General features: G+C 46.6%; 1 protein-coding gene across 1 annotated transcript in view; it reads left to right on the top strand.

The window, feature by feature from the left end:
* LOC110530824 (netrin-G1-like) overlaps positions 1-22,830 on the top strand; it is a 141,889-nt gene that overhangs the window by 106,296 nt on the left and 12,763 nt on the right. The window contains exons 4-5 of the mRNA XM_036986619.1: positions 12,093-12,119; positions 12,846-12,890. Of these exons, the coding sequence (XP_036842514.1) occupies positions 12,093-12,119; positions 12,846-12,890 (72 nt within the window). The remainder of the gene's footprint in view (positions 1-12,092; positions 12,120-12,845; positions 12,891-22,830) is intronic.

The raw sequence follows: 22,830 nt of genomic DNA, 5'->3' as shown, positions 1-22,830 counted from the left end.
ACAAGCATTTCGCTACACTCGCACTAACATCTGGTAACCATGTGTATGTGACAAATAAAATTTGATTTGATTTGATTTCGAAAGTGACTATGCATAGATAATAAACAGACAGTAGCGGCAAAGTTTTTTTTTTAAAGGGGGGAGTCAATGCAAAAATTCCAGGTGGTCATTTGATTAGATGTTCAGGAGTCTTATGGCTTGGGGTTAGAATCTGTTAAGAAGCCTTTTGGACCTAGACTTGGCGCTCTGGTACCGCTTGCAGCACGACTAGGGTTGTTGGAGTCTTTGCCAATTTTTAGGGCTTTCCTCTGACACTGCCTGGTGTAGAGGTCCTGGGTGGCAGGAAGGTCGGCCGTACGCACTACCCTCTGAAGCGCCTTGCGGTTGGAGGCTGAGCAGTTGCCATACCAGGCGGTGATTAAACCAGTCAGGATGCTCTCGTGCAGCTGTATAACGTTTTGAGGATCTGAGGATCTAAGCCAAGGGGGAATAGGCATTGTCATGCCAACTTCACAACTGTCTTAGTGTGTTTGGACCATAAAAGTTTGTTGGTGATGTGGACACCAAGGAACTAGAAGCTCTCAACCTGCCCCACTACAGCCCCGTCGATGAGAATGGGACATGCTCGGCCCTCCTTTTCCTGTAGTCCACAATCATCTCCTTTGTCTTGATCACATTGAGGGAGAGATTGATGTCCGGGGCACCACACTGCCAGGTCTCTGACCTCTCTGATCAGGCCTACCACCGTTGTGTCATCGGCAAACTTAACGATGGTGTTGGAGTCGTGCTTGGCCACGCAGTCATGGGTGAACAGGGAGCACAAGAGGGGACTAAGCACGCACCCCTGAGGGGCACCCATATTGAGGTTCAGCATGGCAGATGTGTTGTTGCCTCTCCTTACCACCTGGAGGGCGACCCGTCATGAAGTCCAGGATCCAGTTGCAAAGGGAGGTGTTTAGTCCCAGGGTCCTTAGCTTAGTGATGAACCTTGAGGGCACTATGGTGTTGAACACTGAGTTGTAGTCAATGAATAGCATTCTCATACAGTGCCTTGCGAAAGTATTCGGCCCCCTTGAACTTTGCGACCTTTTGCCACATTTCAGGCTTCAAACATAAAGATATAAAACTGTATTTTTTTGTGAAGAATCAACAACAAGTGGGACCAATCATGAAGTGGAACGACATTTATTGGATATTTCAAACTTTTTTAACAAATCAAAAACTGAAAAATTGGGCGTGCAAAATTATTCAGCCCCTTTACTTTCAGTGCAGCAAACTCTCTCCAGAAGTTCAGTGAGGATCTCTGAATGATCCAATGTTGACCTAAATGACTAATGATGATAAATACAATCCACCTGTGTGTAATCAAGTCTCCGTATAAATGCACCTGCACTGTGATAGTCTCAGAGGTCTGTTAAAAGCGCAGAGAGCATCATGAAGAACAAGGAACACACCAGGCAGGTCCGAGATACTGTTGTGAAGAAGTTTAAAGCCTGATTTGGATACAAAAAGATTTCCCAAGCTTTAAACATCCCAAGGAGCACTGTGCAAGCGATAATATTGAAATGGAAGGAGTATCAGACCACTGCAAATCTACCAAGACCTGGCCGTCCCTCTAAATTTCTTAAAGATATCCATAAAAAGTGTTGTTTAAAGTTTGCCACAAGCCACCTGGGAGACACACCAAACATGTGGAAGAAGGTGCTCTGGTCAGATGAAACCAAAATTGAACTTTTTGGCAACAATGCAAAACGTTATGTTTGGCGTAAAAGCAACACAGCTGAACACACCATCCCCACTGTCAAACATGGTGGTGGCAGCATCATGGTTTGGGCCTGCTTTTCTTCAGCAGGGACAGGGAAGATGGTTCAAATTGATGGGAAGATGGATGGAGCCAAATACAGGACCATTCTGGAAGAAAACCTGATGGAGTCTGCAAAAGACCTGAGACTGGGACGGAGATTTGTCTTCCAACAAGACAATGATCCAGAACATAAAGCAAAATCTACAATGGAATGGTTCAAAAATAAACATATCCAGGTGTTAGAATGGCCAAGTCAAAGTCCAGACCTGAATCCAATCGAGAATCTGTGGAAAGAACTGAAAACTGCTGTTCACAAATGCTCTCCATCCAACCTCACTGAGCTCGAGCTGTTTTGCAAGGAGGAATGGGAAAGCATTTCAGTCTCTTGATGTGCAAAACTGATAGAGACATACCCCAAGCGACTTACAGCTGTAATCGCAGCAAAAGGTGGCGCTACAAAGTATTAACTTAAGGGGGCTGAATAATTTTGCACGCCCAATTTTTCAGTTTTTGATTTGTTAAAAAAGTTTGAAATATCCAATAAATGTCATTCCACTTCATGATTGTGTCCCACTTGTTGTTGATTCTTCACAAAAAAATACAGTTTTATATCTTTATGTTTGAAGCCTGAAATGTGGCAAAAGGTCGCAAAGTTCAAGGGGGCCGAATACTTTCGCAAGGCACTGTATAAGTGTTCATTTTATCGAGGGCAAGGTGGAGTGCAATAGAGATTGCATCATCTGTGGATCTGTTGGGGCTGTATGCTGATTGGAGTGGGTCTAGGGCTTCTGGGATGAAGGTGTTGATGTGAGCCATGATAAGCATTTCAAAGCACTTCATGGCTAAAGATGTGAGTGCTACAGGTCGAGAGTCATTTAGGCAGTTTACCTTGGTGTTCTTGGGCACAAGGACTATGGTGGTCTGCTTGAAACATGTACAGTACCAGTCCATATTATGGCAAAAACAGCTCAAATAAGCAAAGAGAGACGACAGTCCATCATTACTTAAAGACATGAAGGTCAGTCAATGCGGAATATTTTAAGAACTTTGAAAGTTTCTTCAAGTGCAGTCGCAAAAACCATCAAGCGCTATCATGAAACTGGCTCTCATGAGGTCCGCCACAGGAAAGGAAGAACCAGTCACCTGCAGAGGATAAGCTCATTAGTGTTACCAGCCTCCAAAATTGCAGCCAAAATAAATGCTTCACAGTGTTCAAGTAACAGACATATCTCAACATCAGCTGTTTAGAGGAGACTGCGTGAATCAGGCCTTCATGGTCAAATTGCTGCAAAGAACCCAATACTAAAGGACACAAATTAGAATAAAACACTTGCTTGGACCAAGAAACACGAGCAATGGACATTAGACCAGTGGAAATCTGTCCTTTGGTCTAATGAGTTCAAATTTGAGATTTTTGGTTCCAACCTGCCATGTCTTTGTGAGACAGAGTAAAAGGGAACGGATGATCTCCACATGTGTGGTTCCCACCGTGAAGCATGAAGGAGGAGGTGTGATGGTGTGTGGGTGTTTTGCTGGTGACGCGGTCTGTCATTTATTTATAATTCAAGGCACACTTAACCAACATGGCTACCACAGAATTCTGCAGCGATATGCCATCCCATATGATTTGCGCTTAGTGGGAATATAATTTATTTTCAATAGGACAATGACCCAAAACACACCTCCAGGCTATGTAAGGGCTATTTGACCAATGAGAGTGATGGAGTGCTGCATCAGATGACCTGGCAACAATCACCAACCAGAACCCAATGAAGACGGTTTGGGAGGTTTTGGAGGAAAACTGAAGGAAAAGCAGCCAACAAGTGCTCAGAGTATTTTTGAACTCCTTCGAGACTGTTGGAAAAGCATTCCTCATGAAGCTGGTTGAGAGAAAACCAAGAGTGTGCAAAGCTGTCATCAAGGCAAATGGTGGCTACCTTGAAGAATCTAAATATAAAATATATTTTGATTTGCTTAACACTTTTTTGGTTACTACTTGATTCCACATGTGTTATTACGTAATTTGGATGTCTTCATTATTATTCTACAATGTACAACATAGTAAAAATAAAAAACAATTTTGAATGAGAAGGTGTGTCCAAACCTTTTGACTGGTACTGTAGGTGTCACAGACTTGGTCAGAAACATGTTGAAAATGTCAGTGAAGACTTGAATTGATAGAACAGATAGAATTGATAGAACTGACAACTGGTAGAAGTGATAGAACCGACAGAACATATAGAGCTGATAGAACTGACACAACTGGTAGAAGTGATAGAACTGATAGAACTGATAGAACTGACACAACTGGTAGAACTGATAGAACTGACACAACTGGTAGAAGTGATAGAACTGATAGAACTGGTAGAACTGATAGAACTGATAGAACTAACACAACTGGTAGAACTGATAGAACTGACACAATAGAACTGTAGGGTTTGATAAAACTGATATAACTATTGTAACAGGGTGAGTGACTGGTTGTCGGGAAGTCAGGCGCAGGAGAGCAGGGATGGGTGATACCAGGAGAACTTTAATATACACCCTGGCCCAAAGGCACAGGTGAGGCTGCACAACGCACAACCACGGTAACATGAACGGATAAACAAAACAAACAAACAAAACAAGCTTGCGCTACAAGCCTGTCTGTAGCGTAACACCCTACACAAAGAACAATTCCACACACAGACATGGGGGAAGCATAGAGTAACATACATATAGTCTGATGAGGGAATGTGAACCAGGTGTGCGGGAAAACAAGACAAAACAAATGGAAAATGAAAGGTGGAGCGGCGATGGCTAGAAGACCGGTGACGTCGACCGCCGAACGCCACCTGAACAAGTAGAGGGACCGACATCGGCGGAAGTCGTGACAGTATCCCCTCATTGACGCGTGGCTCCAGCAACACGCCGACACCGGCCTCGGGGACGACCCGGATGGCGAGGTGCAGGGCGATCCGGATGAAGACAGTGGAACACCGGCAGCATAGAAGGGTCCAAAACGTCCTCCACTGGGACCCAGCATCTCTCCTCCGGACCGTAACCCTCCCAGTCCACGAGGTACTGACGGCCCCTCGCCCGACGCCTCGAATCCAGTATGGAGTGAATGGAGTACGCCGGGGCCCCCTCGATTTCCAAAGGGAGCGGAGGAACCTTCCGCACCTCAGACTCCTGGAGCGGGCCAGCCACCACCGGCATGAGGAGAGACACATGGAACAAGGGGTTAAAATGGTAATCGGTGGGAAGCTGTAACCGGTAACTAACCTCGTTCAGTCTCCTCAGGACTTTAAATGGCCCCACAAACCGCGGTCCCAGCTTCAGGCAGGGCAGGCGGAGGGGCAGGTTTCGGGTCGAGAGCCAGACCCAGTCCCCCGGTGCAAACAGCGGGGCCTCACTGCAGTGACGGCTCATGGCGCAGCACAGCGCGCTGGAGGTGAACATGGGCAGCCTCCTAGGTCTCCTCTGCACGCCTGAGCCAGTTGTCCACCGCAGGACTCTGATGCCAAGGCGCCAGAACCGGCTGGTACCCCAGTACGCGCTGGAAGGGTGAGAGGTTAGTGGAGTAGTGGCAGAGCGAGTTCTGAGCCGTCTCAGCCAAGGGCACGAACACTGCCCACTCCCCCAGCCAGTCCTGACAATAAGACCGCAGAAACCTACCCGCATCCTGGTTCACTCTCTCCACCTGCCCATTACTCTCGGGGTGAAAACCCGAGGTAAGGCTGATCGAGACCCCCAGACGTTCCATGAACGCCCTCCAGACCCTCGAAGTGAACTGGGGACCCCGATCAGACACTATATCCTCAGGCACCCCATAGTGCCAGAAGACGTGTGTAAACAAGGTCTCCGCAGTCTGTAAGGCCGTAGGGACACCGGGCAGAGGGAGGAGACGGCAGGACTTGGAAAAACGGTCCACAACGACCAGGATCGTGTTGTTACCCTGTGAGGGAGGAAGATCTGTGAGGAAATTTACCAACAGATGCGACCAAGGCCGTTGTGGAACGGGTAAGGGGTGTAGCTTACCTCTGGGCAGGTGCCTAGGAGCCTTACACTGGGCGCACACCGAGCAGGAGGAAACATAAACCCTCACATCCTTTGCCAAGGTGGGCCACCAGTACTTCCCACTCAGACAGCGCACCGTCTGACCAATGCCTGGATGACCAGAGGAGGGTGACGTGTGGGCCTAATAGATCAACCTGTCACGGACAGCAGACGGAACGTACAGACGCCCAGCGGGACACTGGAGGGGAGCGGCCTCTGCACGTAACGCCCGCTCAATGTCCGTGTCCAGCTCCCATACTACCGGCGCCACCAGGCAGGAGGCCGGGAGTATGGGGGTAGGACCTATGGGCCGCTCCTCTGTGTCATACAGCCGGGACATTGCATCTGCCTTAACACTCTGGGAACCTGGTCTGGAAGAAAGGGTGAAAACAAAATGGGTAAAAACATGGCCCACCTTGCCTGACGAGGATTCAGTATCCTCTCTGCCCAGATGTACTCCAGGTTGCGGTAGTCAGTCCAGATGAGAAAAGGGTGTTGAGCCCCCTCAAGCCAATGTCTTCACGACTTCAACGCCTTCACCACAGCCACCAGCTCCCGGTCCCCCACATCATAGTTTCGCACCGCCGGGCTGAGCTTTTTCGAGAAGAAGACACAGGGGCGGAGCTTCGGTGGCGTACCTGAGCTCTGAGAGAGCAGAGCTCCTATCCCAGCCTCTGAAGCGTCCACCTCCACCTTGAACGCAAAAGAGGGATCCAAATGCGCCAGCACGGGAGCCGAGGTAAACAGAGCCCTTAGGTGACAAAAAGCCTTGTCCGTCTCAGCCGACCACTGCTAACGCACCGGGCCCCCTTACAGCAGTGAGGTAATGGGAGCTGCTACCTGACCAAAACCCTGGATAAGTCTCCAGTAGTAATTGGCAAACCCTAAAAAATGCTGCACCTCCTTTACCGTGATGGGAGTCGGCCAATTACGCACGGTTGAAATGCGGTCACTCTCCATCTCCATCACCCCTGAGGTGGAAATGCGGTATCCTAGGAAGGAGACTGAGACAGACTGCTGGAAGAACAGGCATTTCTCAGCCTTGACATACAGGTCATGCTTCAACAGTCGACCAAGCACCCTTCGCACCAAGGACACATGCTCGGCGCGTGCAGCGGAGTATATCAGAATGTCATCGATATACACCACTACACCCTGCCCGTGCAGGTCCCTGAAAATTTCGTTCACAAAGGCTTGGAAGACTGACGGAGCATTCATCAACCCGTACGGCATGACGAGGTATTTATAATACCCTGAGGTTGTACTGAACGCTGTCTTCCACTCGTCTCCCTCCCGGATACGCACCAGGTTGTAAGCGTTCCTGAGATCTAGTTTGGTGAAGAAGCTCGCCCTGTGCATTGCCTCAATTGCTGTGGCTATGAGAGGTAGCGGGTAACTGCACTTCACAGTGATCTGGTTATGGGCTCGATAGTCAATACACAGGCACAGACCTCCCTCCTTCTTCTTCACAAAAGGTTCATAAACTCGAGGAGGTAGGTGAAGTGGAGGACCGAATGTACCCCTGACGCAGAGATTTGGAGACATATGTCTCCATAGCCGCCGTCTCTGCCTGTGACAGGGGATACACATGACTCCTGGGAAATTTGGCGTCTACCTGAATGTTTATTGCACAATCCCCCCGATGATGGGGTGGTAATTGAATATTCGAGGGGAATTCACACGGTGGAGACCTGGTCTGGACTTTCCACCATAGTAGCACCAATGGAAACCCCAAACACCTTCCCTGAGCACTCTCGCGACAACCGAGGTTAGAGCCCTACTTTGCCATGAAACAGTGGGGTCATGACAGACAGAGCGCTCTGCCTGTTGCCTCGACCCCCAGAGGAACCAACCCGACACCGACCAGCAGTGTGTCCTCTGCGACCACAGACGGTGCAAGTGAAGGCCCCCCCTCCGGCCTCCCTGAGCGCAGCACCCCCCAGCTCCATAGGCACCGGAGCGGTGGTGCTGGGAGATGGAACCGACAGAGCTGCGTCTGAACGTCCGTGGGTGACCAGCAGGTTATCCAGCCGGATGGACAGGTTCACCAGCTGGTCAAAGGTGAGGGTGGTGTCCTTGCAGGCCAAATCCCGGCGGACATCCTCGCGCAAACTGCAGCAATAGTGGTTGATCAGGGCCCTGTCGTTCCATCCCGCTCCGTCGGCCAGGGTCCGGAAGTCCAGGGCGTACTCCTGGGCACTCCTCGTCCCCTGCCTCAGGTGGAAGACACGTTCACCGGCGGATGAACTCCTCGAAGTGGTCCAGCGCCGCATTTCCTTCTACCCACACGGCGTTAGCCTACTCCAGGGCTTTCCCCGAGAGGCACGAGACGAGAGCTGACTCCCTCCCAAGTCCCGAAGGAGCCGGGTGGACGGTCCCCAGATACAGGTTCAGCTGCAGCAGGAACCCCTGGCAGCGTGCCGCCGTGCCATCAAATCCTGGGAAGGGCTAACATAAGAACTTTAATATACACCCTGGCCCAAACGCACAGGCGAGGCTGCACAACGCACAACCACGGTAACATGAACCGGATAAACAGGGGTGTTAGTAAGGATAGGGGTGTTAGTAGGGATATTAGTAGGGGTGTTATTAGGGGTGTTCGTAGGGATATTAGTAGGGGTGTTAGTAAGGATAGGGGTGTTAGTAAGGATAGGGGTGTTAATGGGGATAGGGGTGTTAGTAAGGATAGGGGGTTAGTAAGGATAGGGGTGTTAGTAAGGATAGGGATGTTAGTAAGGATAGGGATGTTAGTAAGGATAGGGGTGTTAGTAAGGATAGGGGCGTTAGTATGGATAGGGGGGTTAGTAGGGATAGGGGGTTAGTAAGGATAGGGGTGTTAATAGGGGTGTTAGTAAGGATAGGGGTGTTAGTAAGGATAAGGGGTGTTTGTAAGGGATAGGGGGTTAGTAAGGATAAGGGGTGTTAGTAAGGGATAGGGGGGTTAATAGGGGTGTTAATAGGGGTGTTAGTAAGGATAGGGGTGTTAATAGGGGTGTTAGTAAGGATAGGGGTGTTAATAGGGGTGTTAGTAAGTATAGGGGTGTTAGTAAGGATAGGGGTGTTAGTAAGGATAGGGGTGTTAGTAAGGATAGGGGTGTTAGTAAGGGATAGGGGTGTTAGTAAGGATAGGGTGTTAGTAGGGGATAGGGGTGTTAGTAAGGATAGGGGGCTAGTAAGGATATGGGTGTTAGTAAGGATATGGGGGTAAGTAAGGATAGGGGTGTTAGAAAGGATAGGGGTGTTAGTAAGGATAGGGGTATTAGTAAGGATATGGGGGTTAGTAAGGATAGGGGTATTAGTAAGGATAGGGGTATTAGTAAGGATAGGGGTATTAGTAAGGATAGGGGTGTAGTAAAGATAGTGGTGTTAGTAAGGATAGGGGTGTTAGAAAGGATAGGGGTGTTAGTAAGGATAGGGGTATTAGTAAGGATATGGGGGTTAGTAAGGATAGGGGTATTAGTAAGGATAGGGGTATTAGTAAGGATAGGGGTGTTAGTAGGCATAGGGGGGTTAGTAGGGGTGTTAATAGGGGTGTTAGTGGGGATAGGGGGGTTAGTAAGGATAGGGGTGTTAGTAGGCGTGTTAATAGGGGTGTTAGTAAGGGTGTTAGTAGGGGGGGTTAGTAGGAGTGTTAGTAGGTGTATTAGTAGGGATGTTAGTAAGGATATTAGTAGGGGTATTAGTAGGGGTGCTAGTAGGGCTGTTAGTGGGGGTGTTAGTAGGGGTGTTAGTAGGGATAGGGTTGTTAGTAGGGGTGTTAGTAGGGTATTAGTAGGGTATTAGTAGGGGTGTTAGTAAGGATAGTGGTGTTAGTAGGGGTGTTAATAGGGCTGTTAGTAGGGTATTAGTAGGGTATTAGTGGGGATATTAGTAGGGGTGATAGTTGGGATAGGGGTGTTAGTAGGGGTGTTAGTAGGGATGTTAGTAGAGGTGTTAGTAAGGGTGTTCGTAGGGATATTATTAGGGGTATTAGTAGGGATGTTAGTAGGGGTGTTAGTAGGGATGTTAGTAGGGGTGTTAGTAGGGATATTAGTAGGGATGTTAGTAGGGGTGTTAGTAGGGGTGTTAGTAGGGATATTAGTAGGGATATTAGTAGGGATGTTAGTAGGGATGTTAGTAGGGGTGTTAGTAGGGATATTAGTAGGGATGTTAGTAGGGATATTAGTAGGGATGTTAGTAGGGGTGTTAGTAGGGGTGTTTAGTAGGGATGTTAGTAGGGGTGTTAGTAGGGATATTAGTAGGGATGTTAGTAGGGGTGTTAGTAGGGGTGTTAGTAGGGATGTTAGTAGGGATATTAGTAGGGATGTTAGTAGGGATGTTAGTAGGGATGTTAGTAGGGGTGTTAGTAGGGATATTAGTAGGGATGTTAGTAGGGGTGTTAGTAGAGGTGTTAGTAGGGATGTTAGTAGGGATATTAGTAGGGATGTTAGTAGGGATGTTAGTAGGGATGTTAGTAGGGGTGTTTAGTAGGGATGTTAGTAGGGATGTTAGTAGGGGTGTTAGTAGGGGTGTTTAGTAGGGATGTTAGTAGGGGTGTTAGTAGGGGTGTTAGTAGGGATGTTAGTAGGGTTGTTAGTAGGGGTGTTAGTAGGGATGTTAGTAGGGGTCTTAGTAGGGGTGTTAGTAGGGATATTAGTAGGGATGTTAGTAGGGGTATTAGTAGCGGTGTTAGTAGGGATGTTAGTAGGGATGTTAGTAGGGGTGTTAGTAGGGATGTTAGTAGGGGTGTTAGTAGGGGTGTTAGTACGGATATTAGTAGGGATGTTAGTAGGGGTATTAGTAGGGGTGTTAGTAGGGATGTTAGTAGGGATGTTAGTAGGGGTATTAGTAGGGATGTTAGTAGGGATGTTAGTAGGGATGTTAGTAGGTATTCTCTACACCTTTAAGAAATGTTAAAACATTGTGTGAGAAATCCTAGCTCAGAAATGCTTTTGCGAAATCAGTTGTCTATCCCATTCCACGTTGATTTATTTTGTTCTCAGAACATTGCAACATTTCCAGCCTTGATTTTGTTGACACTTTGCCATTTGAAGGCCATGATTATCATCAGTGCTTGGCCCATCAACAAGGAAGACTTTGTGTTTGGGCCATTGTGAATGAGTGCTTGGTTAGGCCCATGCAACGTATCATCCTTAATTCACCGTCTCGTCTGTTGGCCCACCGCTGTGAATCAGTGGAAACTGTGGAGTGCCTAAAGCTGTAAAGTAGTCCCTGAAAAGAGTTGGACAATCTTTTGGGAAAAGTCAAGGGTTTGCGATTGATTAATGCCAAACACGAAAAGAAGCTGTTGTAAGAATTGCTCAAATACCTGTTTCAATCTCTTCCCGCTGGGCAAATTCCCACGTCATTTCAATGTGGAATATTTGTTTGAGACGTTGATCAATGATATTTTAACCTTTATTCGCCGACTGGAAAAGACAGCTAGAAGTGAGTTGAATCCCCAATGTGTTATCACCATGCTTTCAACCATCTAAAAACACAACCAAATTCCAATGGAAAAACAATGTCAGGTAATTTTGTTTATATTTTAAAATCAAACGAAAGCTTAAAATCCTGGGCCTATATGTATCGTCTCTTTATAGTTGAACCCTGGGTTGAATTGAAACAATGGCTGTTGATGACTTTGTAAATGCTTTATAGATCTATTATAATTGATGCTATATGATTTATAGAGTATGGTTACATTTCATTTGTTATGTTAAACCCATCTTTTGGAATCACTTCTCAGAACAAAAGTGAATATATTTAGTTAATACGAGATTTATTGATAATCATTCTCACAATAGCACATTGGTCGTAATCAATGACAAATATCAAAGCTAGTCTTAGTTAAATCCCTGGATGGGAGACCAAATGAATAGCTGTAGATAGATCAACTCTTCAGTAGGAGGTGCTTCTTCCCCAGCCTATTGTTTTTCTGATAGTGGATAGACGTAACAATGATCTGACGTTGTTTCAAAGGAATAAACTCAACATATTTTATACAAGGTTTGTTTATGTTGAAAATTGATGACATACATAATCCTGTGGTTGGCATTTCACCAGTTTACATGATATCTCTTATTTTATATATACTGTATAAATTCTGTATCTTCCGGAATGTTAAGTTTAGTTTGTGGCCAATTCTACTCTGATATTTTAAGGGGTAAAAGATAAACGCTGTGGACATACTTTGATCATGTCTCTTTCTCTCTTTGTCATTTAAAAAAATATATATATCTTTCTCTCCTTTCATTCTTTTTCTCCATAGGTATCCATAGCAGTCATGGACCAGTGCGTAAGTAAATCAACATTTATTATACATTTATAATTTTCACCTCAGACTTAATCTTTTATAAGAATCCATTTCTGGGGAGCATCGACAAACGATAATGTCTTTAAGAGATGACTGTGTCGTTTTTAGCCATGGGCCTCGGTGCTTGTTCCCCAAATAGTGGAGGTGAACGTCTTTTGGCTAGATAAGCTTCTTGAGCCTCTCAAAATGTCTACTCACTCATGTTGCATGAAAGAAGTCATTAGTACTTTTTTTTAACCTTTATTTAACTAGGCAAGTCAGTTAAGAACAAATTCTTATTTACAATGACGGCCTAGGAACAGTGGGTTAACTGCCTTGTTCTGGGGCAGAACGACAGATTTTTACCTTGTCAGCTCGGGGATTCAATCCAGCAACCTTTCGGTTACTGACCACTAGGCTACCTGCCGCCCCCTTGTAGATCCAAGTCCCTAAAGCACAAACCATTATCTATTACCATTATCATAGTTGGTATCGAAATGGAACATGAATCAAGATTCTAGAGTATTTTGGTGGAGATTACAAACACTGCTACTCAGTGACCTTGACTCTCTCTATTATAACAGTCGTGCATGTTCACGCAACATCATTAGGACTGCCTTTAGTGAGAAGGCTGTGCATGCTGTCAATGTGCATTCAATTAATCCAGGATGAACTATCTGATAGCGTAAAGTAACTGTCACTTATATGACCTCTCCCATCTTTACACAGATCGAGCTAATGCTTCATCTCTAGGTGTTGCAAACCGTAATCAAGGTAGGCTAAAATTGAGGTTGATTTGATTCTTACTAAACTGAAATTCAAGAACTGAAATTGGGGTAATGCTGTCCCATACACACTGTGAACTTTCTCTCTCTCTCACTCACACGCACACACACACACACACACACACACACACACACACACACACACACACACACACACACACACACACACACACACACACACACACACACACACACACACTCCAGCCATTCTAATACTGACCTCTGAAAAGTCCACATCATTAGGAGACATCCAGTGATCCCCTACACCTCTCCTCAGCTCCCCCCCCTCTCTCTCTCTCTCACACACACACACCTCAACCTCTCTTCAGCTCTTAGTTGCCTTTGATCAGGCCCTCTATCTTAATTACCCACAATTCTCTCCATGAGGGCTTCCCCTCTGCTATCCTCACTGAGAGGAGAGTATAGGAAAAGGAGAGAGAGAGAGAGGGAGAGAGAGAGGGAGAGGGAGAGAGAGAGAGAGAGAGAGAGAGAGAGAGAGAGAGAGAGAGAGGGAAATTGACAGAGGGAAGAGAGAGAAAACAGAGAGTGAGAGAGGATAAGGAGAGTAGAGAGAGGATAAGGAGAGTAGAGAGAAAACAGAGAGTGAGAATGGATAAGGAGAGCAGAGAGAAAACAGAGAGTGAGAGAGGATAAGGAGAGCAGAGAGAAAACAGAGAGTGAGAGAGGATAAGGAGAGCAGAGAGAAAACCGAGAGTGAGAGAGGATAAGGAGAGCAGAGAGAAAACAGAGAGTGAGAGAGGATAAGGAGAGCAGAGAGAAAACAGAGAGTGAGAGAGGATAAGGAGAGCAGAGAGAAAACCGAGAGTGAGAGAGGATAAGGAGAGCAGAGAGAGGGAGTACAAGGAGAGTAGAGTGAGAGAAAACTGAGAAAAAACACAGGATGAGTCTTCTGTCAAAGGAACTGATAACTAAAACAAGATTTATAGTTGCCATTTTTTCTCTCCAATTGGAGCAAATGAAGCACATTGGGCAGAACAAGCAAGGAGGTGGGAATAACCAAGTACAAGCTGTTGGTGCGTTTTAGCATGTATTCACATATTTCTGATAGGTAACACCTAATCTGTGAATGTCCTATATCATTTAGGAGATATAAGAAAGCTCAGGAAATATGAATGCTTTTTTGGACCCAAAATTAACCCCTTATTTTGTTGTCACGAAACCACCTCCAAACTTCGATCCGTTTGTACGCGCTACCGTCAGACGAATCCTGTGACACTTGTGGGAGTCGTAGAGCAAAACAGAGAACGCCATTGTGTTCGTTAGAGCCGTATTAGTTTGTGGCTCAAACGGTTTGGACTTTACAGACAGAAGTTGGCACTTTGGCATTACCGACATCATTAGAAGTTCTGTGACACTTTACGAGGCCAAACTGTTCGGACGCAACTGATGTTTTCCTGAGAAGACCCGATTTTCATGGTGAACGACGGTCTGACTAACAAACCGTGTAGCTTATCCACCTTCCACCGTAGATGTGGAAGGCTGACATGGGCGGATGTGGTGGACTGTAGCTTATCCACCTTCCACCGTAGATGAGGAAGGCTGACATGGGCGGATGTGGTGGACTGTAGCTTATCCACCTTCCACCGTAGATGTGGAAGGCTGACATGGGCGGATGTGGTGGACTGTAGCTTATCCACCTTCCACCGTAGAAGCGGAAGGCTGACATGGGCGGATGTGGTGGACTGTAGCTTATCCACCTTCCACCGTAGATGTGGAAGGCTGACATGGGCGGATGTGGTGGACTGTAGCTTATCCACCTTCCACCGTAGATGTGGAAGGCTGACATGGGCGGATGTGGTGGATTGATTCCAGTGGCGATCAGTGCCGTTTAAGATAAGGGTTGGATAATCATTTTTCATGAGCATGGCCTTATTTCTATTACAGCATATTGGATGACTGTCATTCATATTCCATTCACCCAGTTCAATGTAACAGCGATAGGTTTAGGTTACTACGTAATAGTAACATTTTCCCTATACCCATCATGAAGTTGCTACAACCTAGCCTATGAATGAAAGTTTACAACGTAGGTGCACACAGGTCAAGAGACACATTTGAGGAATCCAGTGACATTCAATACACTCTTGCCTGTATCTAGCTGATCTAGGGTGTAATCATTAGTCCAAACAGTTGCAAACGAGAGTTTCTATTGGACGATGCATGATCACTTTGCTCGTCAATTCCTTCTCTTCATCTACACGCTCTCTTTCTCTCAATTTGTCCCTTTTCTTGTGGGATTCAGTGCACAACACTGCAGAACAGCTGCACAACAGCTGTCTGTGACCAGGCGAAAGCATTTCCAAGCCAAACCTTCATATCATAACTGCTAACCGCTACACACCGCTATCATTATCACCATATTAGCAAATGTCAAGTCAACATAGCTATTATAACGAACGCGTTTGTAAACCTGCTACAATCACGCAGTACAGTGTACAGTTAGCAAGCAGTTTAGCAGGTACACCAGTGAGCCCCGTTGGCAATACATTAATAAAACCAAAAGCTTACCTTGACTTGAAAAAGTTCCAGTGTTGGATAGCCATAGCCAGCTAGGTAACGTGGCATCCCTCTCTGTTTGATATCCATAGCCAGCTAGCTAACATCTCTGTTTGAGCCGGGTGTTTGAGTAGGTTAAACTACTGTACACTGAGTAAAAATATAAATGTTTTATAAGGAATTCAGTTAATTTAAATCTATGGATATCACATGATTGGGAATTTTTATTCATTTAACTAGCCAAGTCAGTTAAGAACAAATTCTTATTTTCAATGACAGCCTAGGAACAGTGGGTTAACTGCCTATTCAGGGGCAGAATGACATATTTGTACCTTGTCAGCTCTGGGGTTTGAACTTGCAACCTTCCGGTTACTAGTCCAATGCTCTAACCACTAGGCTACCCTGCCACCCCAGGTAATGCAGAAATGCATATGTTGGTCATGGATACCGTAAAAGAAAGGTAGGGGATCAGAGAACCAGTCAGTACCAGGTGTGACCACCATTTGCCTCATGCAGCATGACATCTCCTTCACATAGAGTTGATCAGGCTGTTGATTGTGGCCTGTGGAATGTTGTCCCACTCCTCTTCAATGGCTATACAAAGTTGTTGGATTTTGGCAGGAACTGGAACACGCTGTCATGTCGTACACGTCGATCCAGAGAAACCCTAACATGCTCAATGGGTGACATGTCTGGTGAAGAACCCATGGAAGAACTGGGATATTTTCAGCTTCCAGGAATTGTGTACAGATCCTTGCAACATGGGGCCGTAAATTATCATGCTGAAACATGAGGTGATGGAGGTCGATGAATGGCACGACAATGGGCCTCAGGATCTCGTCACTGTATCCATGTGCATTCAAAGTGCTATCGATAAAATGCAATTGTGTTTGTTGTCCGTAGCTTATGCCTGCCCCATACCATAACCGCACCGCCACCATGGGGCACTCTGTTCACAACGTTGACATCAGAAAACCTCTCACCCACACAACGCCATACACACTGTCTGCCATCTGCCCGGTACAGTTGAAACCGGGATTAATCCATGAAGAGCACACTTCTGTTATTTTCATGAAATTCACTGTGGAGGATGGTCCTCCCCTTCCTCCTCTGAGGAGCCTTCTCTGATTGAGACGCAGCCCATGCAAAGAAACTGATTTCTCCGGTTTAAACTCACGGATTTTGATGGGGATTTTTTTATTACGTTAATTAGATTGACGCACGGGTAATTAATTATACAACGCCATTTTAAAAAACAAACTTTGGCAAAGTCTACAGAACTTAGTGCACTCTGTCCATAACATAATTTACTTTTGGGAGCACTGTATTGAGATCGAATGTTTCGTTAGCTAGGTTTTTCATCCAATTGGCAACAGATTTACATGCGAGTATTCTAAAATCTGCATAAAAACGATATACGCATTTTCCCAACAGAGATGTGTTTCCATCAAATGGACTTATTGCGGATACGTGATGACATGGTGATGACATAGTGATGACATGGCGATGACATAGTGATGACATGGCGATGACATAGTGATGACATGGCGATGACATAGTGATGACATGGCGATGACATAGTGATGACATGGCGATGACATAGTGATGACATGGCGCACATAAAAAACTTTTGCTGTTAAATTCTCTGAATAAAAAAGTTCAATGGGTTTCCATTGCATTTTCACTCGTAGTGAGAGGACCACACAACATATCGCGTGACTCTACTTCATAAGGTGGTTTTTATATCAATATATATTATTTAATTATTATATAATAAATATTTGCGCATAACGGTGTTACCACCGCCATTTCTCACATCATTATTTTTATTATTATTTTTATTATTTAAAAATATATATATTTTTACCCCTTTTTCTCCCCAATTTCATGGTATCCAATTGGTAGTAGTTACTGTCGTCTCATCGCTGCAACTCCCGTATGGACTCGGGAAAGGCGAAGGTCGAGAGCCACGCGTCCTCCGAAACACAACCCAGCCGCGCTGCTTCTTGACAGAGCGCACAACCAACCCGGAAGCCAACCGCACCAATGTGTTGAAGGAAACACAGTGCACCTAGCGACCTGGTCAGTGTGCACTTCGCCCGGCCCGCCACAGGAGTTGCTAGTGCGATGAGACAAGGATATCCCTGCCGGCCAAAACCCTCCCTAACCCGGACGACGCTGGGCCAATTGTGCGTCGCCCCATTAGCCTCCCAGTCGCGGCCGGCTGCGGCAGAGCCTGGACACATCCTTATTTTTAACGACACAAAAGAGCCCACCTTGTCTGGCGTATTTTGTTTTTTTCGATATTTGGAAAGTTTACCGATAAATGAGCTGTTTCCATCAGGTCTGTCATGATTAATCATCATGTACTTTACTTTAAAAAAGGTTTAAACTAAACCTGGTTAGTGATGATAAACTAGCAGGACTTCGGCCATGTTTCATCTAGCTCCATCTTCTCCCAGTGACCTCCGCTCGACTTCCTGTCATCACCATATTTGGAAGTTCTTAACGGATGCTTCAGATTTATACCCCTGGGTTTACCCTTTTGTCTGTGCTACTGTGGGGTTTATGTAGATTGATCTGCAGCTATCTCTGGTTAATCCCTGTGCACAGATCTCCTGTCTGTCTGTTGTCTGTGCTACTGTGGGGTTTATGTAGATTGATCTGCAGCTATCTCTGGTTAATCCCTGTGCACATATCTCCTGTCTGTCTGTTGTCTGTGCTACTGTGGGGTTTATGTAGATTGATCTGCAGCTATCTCTGGTTAATCCCTGTGCACAGATCTCCTGTCTGTCTGTTGTCTGTGTAAAAAGTGTTCCAGTGATAGTCTCTCCTCGCGTGCCCCAGCCCTCACAGCCCTCACAGCCCTCGTAGCCCTCACAGCCCTCGTAGCCCTCACAGCCCTCACAGCCCTCACAGCCCTTGTAGCCCTCACAGCCCTCGTAGCCCTCGTAGCCCGAAGGCAGAAATTAGAAGGTAACTTTTAATGAAGGTCAGTCCATCACACAGTTAAGACATGAAGGTCAGTCCATCACACAGTTAAGACATGAAGGTCAGTCCATCACACAGTTAAGACATGAAGGTCAGTCCATCACACAGTTAAGACATGAAGGTCAGTCCATCACACAGTTAAGACATGAAGGTCAGTCCATCACACAGTTAAGACATGAAGGTCAGTCCATCACACAGTTAAGACATGAAGGTCAGTCCATCACACAGTTAAGACATGAAGGTCAGTCCATCACACAGTTAAGACATGAAGGTCAGTCCATCACACAGTTAAGACATGAAGGTCAGTCCATCACACAGTTAAGACATGAAGGTCAGTCCATCACACAGTTAAGACATGAAGGTCAGTCCATCACACAGTTAAGACATGAAGGTCAGTCCATCACACAGTTAAGACATGAAGGTCAGTCCATCACACAGTTAAGACATGAAGGTCAGTCCATACGGAACATTTCAAGTTCAGTCGCAAAAACCATCATCCGCTGTGATGAAACTGGCTCTCATGAGGACCGCCACAGGAAAGGAAGACCCAGAGTTACCTCTGCTGCAGAGGATGAGTTCATTAGAGTTAACTGGCTCTCATGAGGACCACCCACAGGAAAGGAAGACCCAGAGTTACCTCAGCTGCAGAGGATAAGTTCATTAGAGTTAACTGGCTCTCATGAGGACCGCCACAGGAAAGGAAGACCCAGAGTTACCTCTGCTGCAGAGGATAAGTTCATTAGAGTTAACTGGCTCTCATGAGGACCGCCACAGGAAAGGAAGACCCAGAGTTACCTCAGCTGCAGAGGATAAGTTCATTAGAGTTAACTGGCTCTCATGAGGACCGCCACAGGAAAGGAAGAACCAGAGTTACCTCAGCTGCAGAGGATAAGTTCATTACAGTTAACTGGCTCTCATGAGGACCGCCACAGGAAAGGAAGACCCAGAGTTACCTCTGCTGCAGAAGATAAGTTCATTACAGTTAACTGGCTCTCATGAGGACCGCCACAGGAAAGGAAGACCCAGAGTTACCTCTGCTGCAGAGGATACGTTCATTACAGTTAACTGGCTCTCATGAGGACCGCCACAGGAAAGGAAGACCCAGAGTTACCTCTGCTGCAGAGGATAAGTTCATTAGAGTTAACTGGCTCTCATGAGGACCGCCACAGGAAAGGAAGACCCAGAGTTACCTCTGCTGCAGAGGATACGTTCATTACAGTTAGCTGGCTCTCATGAGGACCGCCACAGGAAAGGAAGACCCAGAGTTACCTCTGCTGCAGAGGATACGTTCATTACAGTTAACTGGCTCTCATGAGGACCGCCCACAGGAAAGGAAGACCCAGAGTTACCTCAGCTGCAGAGGATAAGTTCATTAGAGTTAACTGGCTCTCAAGAGGACCACCCACAGGAAAGGAAGACCCAGAGTTACCTCTGCTGCAGAGGATGAGTTCATTAGAGTTAACTGGCTCTCATGAGGACCGCCACAGGAAAGGAAGACCCAGAGTTACCTCTGCTGCAGAGGATACGTTCATTACAGTTAACTGGCTCTCATGAGGACCACCCACAGGAAAGGAAGACCCAGAGTTACCTCTGCTGCAGAGGATAAGTTCATTAGAGTTAACTGGCTCTCATGAGGACCGCCACAGGAAAGGAAGACCCAGAGTTACCTCAGCTGCAGAGGATACGTTCATTAGAGTTAACTGGCTCTCATGAGGACCACCCACAGGAAAGGAAGACCCAGAGTTACCTCAGCTGCAGAGGATAAGTTCATTAGAGTTAACTGGCTCTCATGAGGACCGCCACAGGAAAGGAAGACCCAGAGTTACCTCTGCTGCAGAGGATGAGTTCATTAGAGTTAACTGGCTCTCATGAGGACCACCCACAGGAAAGGAAGACCCAGAGTTACCTCTGCTGCAGAGGATAAGTTCATTAGAGTTAACTGTCTCTCATGAGGACCACCCACAGGAAAGGAAGACCCAGAGTTACCTCTGCTGCAGAGGATACGTTCATTACAGTTAACTGGCTCTCATGAGGACCGCCACAGGAAAGGAAGACCCCGAGTTACCTCTGCTGCAGAGGATACGTTCATTACAGTTAACTGTCTCTCATGAGGACCGCCACAGGAAAGGAAGACCCAGAGTTACCTCTGCTGCAGAGGATAAGTTCATTAGAGTTAACTGGCTCTCATGAGGACCACCCACAGGAAAGGAAGACCCAGAGTTACCTCTGCTGCAGAGGATGAGTTCATTAGAGTTAACTGGCTCTCATGAGGACCACCCACAGGAAAGGAAGACCCAGAGTTACCTCTGCTGCAGAGGATAAGTTCATTAGAGTTAACTGTCTCTCATGAGGACCACCCACAGGAAAGGAAGACCCAGAGTTACCTCTGCTGCAGAGGATAAGTTCATTAGAGTTAACTGGCTCTCATGAGGACCGCCACAGGAAAGGAAGACCCAGAGTTACCTCTGCTGCAGAGGATAAGTTCATTAGAGTTAACTGGCTCTCATGAGGACCGCCACAGGAAAGGAAGACCCAGAGTTACCTCAGCTGCAGAGGATAAGTTCATTAGAGTTAACTGGCTCTCATGAGGACCGCCACAGGAAAGGAAGAACCAGAGTTACCTCAGCTGCAGAGGATAAGTTCATTACAGTTAACTGGCTCTCATGAGGACCGCCACAGGAAAGGAAGACCCAGAGTTACCTCTGCTGCAGAAGATAAGTTCATTACAGTTAACTGGCTCTCATGAGGACCGCCACAGGAAAGGAAGACCCAGAGTTACCTCTGCTGCAGAGGATACGTTCATTACAGTTAACTGGCTCTCATGAGGACCGCCACAGGAAAGGAAGACCCAGAGTTACCTCTGCTGCAGAGGATAAGTTCATTAGAGTTAACTGGCTCTCATGAGGACCGCCACAGGAAAGGAAGAACCAGAGTTACCTCAGCTGCAGAGGATAAGTTCATTAGAGTTAACTGGCTCTCATGAGGACCGCCACAGGAAAGGAAGACCCAGAGTTACCTCTGCTGCAGAGGATAAGTTCATTAGAGTTAACTGGCTCTCATGAGGACCGCCACAGGAAAGGAAGACCCAGAGTTACCTCAGCTGCAGAGGATAAGTTCATTAGAGTTAACTGGCTCTCATGAGGACCGCCACAGGAAAGGAAGACCCAGAGTTACCTCTGCTGCAGAAGATAAGTTCATTACAGTTAACTGGCTCTCATGAGGACCGCCACAGGAAAGGAAGACCCAGAGTTACCTCTGCTGCAGAGGATACGTTCATTACAGTTAACTGGCTCTCATGAGGACCGCCACAGGAAAGGAAGACCCAGAGTTACCTCTGCTGCAGAGGATAAGTTCATTAGAGTTAACTGGCTCTCATGAGGACCGCCACAGGAAAGGAAGACCCAGAGTTACCTCTGCTGCAGAGGATACGTTCATTACAGTTAGCTGGCTCTCATGAGGACCGCCACAGGAAAGGAAGACCCAGAGTTACCTCTGCTGCAGAGGATACGTTCATTACAGTTAACTGGCTCTCATGAGGACCGCCCACAGGAAAGGAAGACCCAGAGTTACCTCAGCTGCAGAGAATAAGTTCATTACAGTTAACTGGCTCTCATGAGGACCACCCACAGGAAAGGAAGACCCAGAGTTACCTCTGCTGCATAGGATGAGTTCATTACAGTTAACTGGCTCTCATGAGGACCACCCACAGGAAAGGAAGACCCAGAGTTACCTCTGCTGCAGAGGATACGTTCATTAGAGTTAACTGGCTCTCATGAGGACCGCCCACAGGAAAGGAAGACCCAGAGTTACCTCTGCTGCAGAGGATACGTTCATTACAGTTAACTGGCTCTCATGAGGACCGCCACAGGAAAGGAAGACCCCGAGTTACCTCTGCTGCAGAGGATACGTTCATTACAGTTAACTGTCTCTCATGAGGACCGCCACAGGAAAGGAAGACCCAGAGTTACCTCTGCTGCAGAGGATAAGTTCATTAGAGTTAACTGGCTCTCATGAGGACCGCCACAGGAAAGGAAGACCCAGAGTTACCTCAGCTGCAGAGGATAAGTTCATTAGAGTTAACTGGCTCTCATGAGGACCGCCACAGGAAAGGAAGAACCAGAGTTACCTCAGCTGCAGAGGATAAGTTCATTACAGTTAACTGGCTCTCATGAGGACCGCCACAGGAAAGGAAGACCCAGAGTTACCTCTGCTGCAGAAGATAAGTTCATTACAGTTAACTGGCTCTCATGAGGACCGCCACAGGAAAGGAAGACCCAGAGTTACCTCTGCTGCAGAGGATACGTTCATTACAGTTAACTGGCTCTCATGAGGACCGCCACAGGAAAGGAAGACCCAGAGTTACCTCTGCTGCAGAGGATAAGTTCATTAGAGTTAACTGGCTCTCATGAGGACCGCCACAG

This window comes from Oncorhynchus mykiss, chromosome 8 (genome assembly GCF_013265735.2).
Source record: "Oncorhynchus mykiss isolate Arlee chromosome 8, USDA_OmykA_1.1, whole genome shotgun sequence".
Taxonomy (NCBI): Eukaryota; Metazoa; Chordata; class Actinopteri; order Salmoniformes; family Salmonidae; genus Oncorhynchus; species Oncorhynchus mykiss.
The sequence above is the reverse complement of the archived record's forward strand: the minus strand, read 5'-3'. Positions and strand labels throughout refer to the sequence as shown.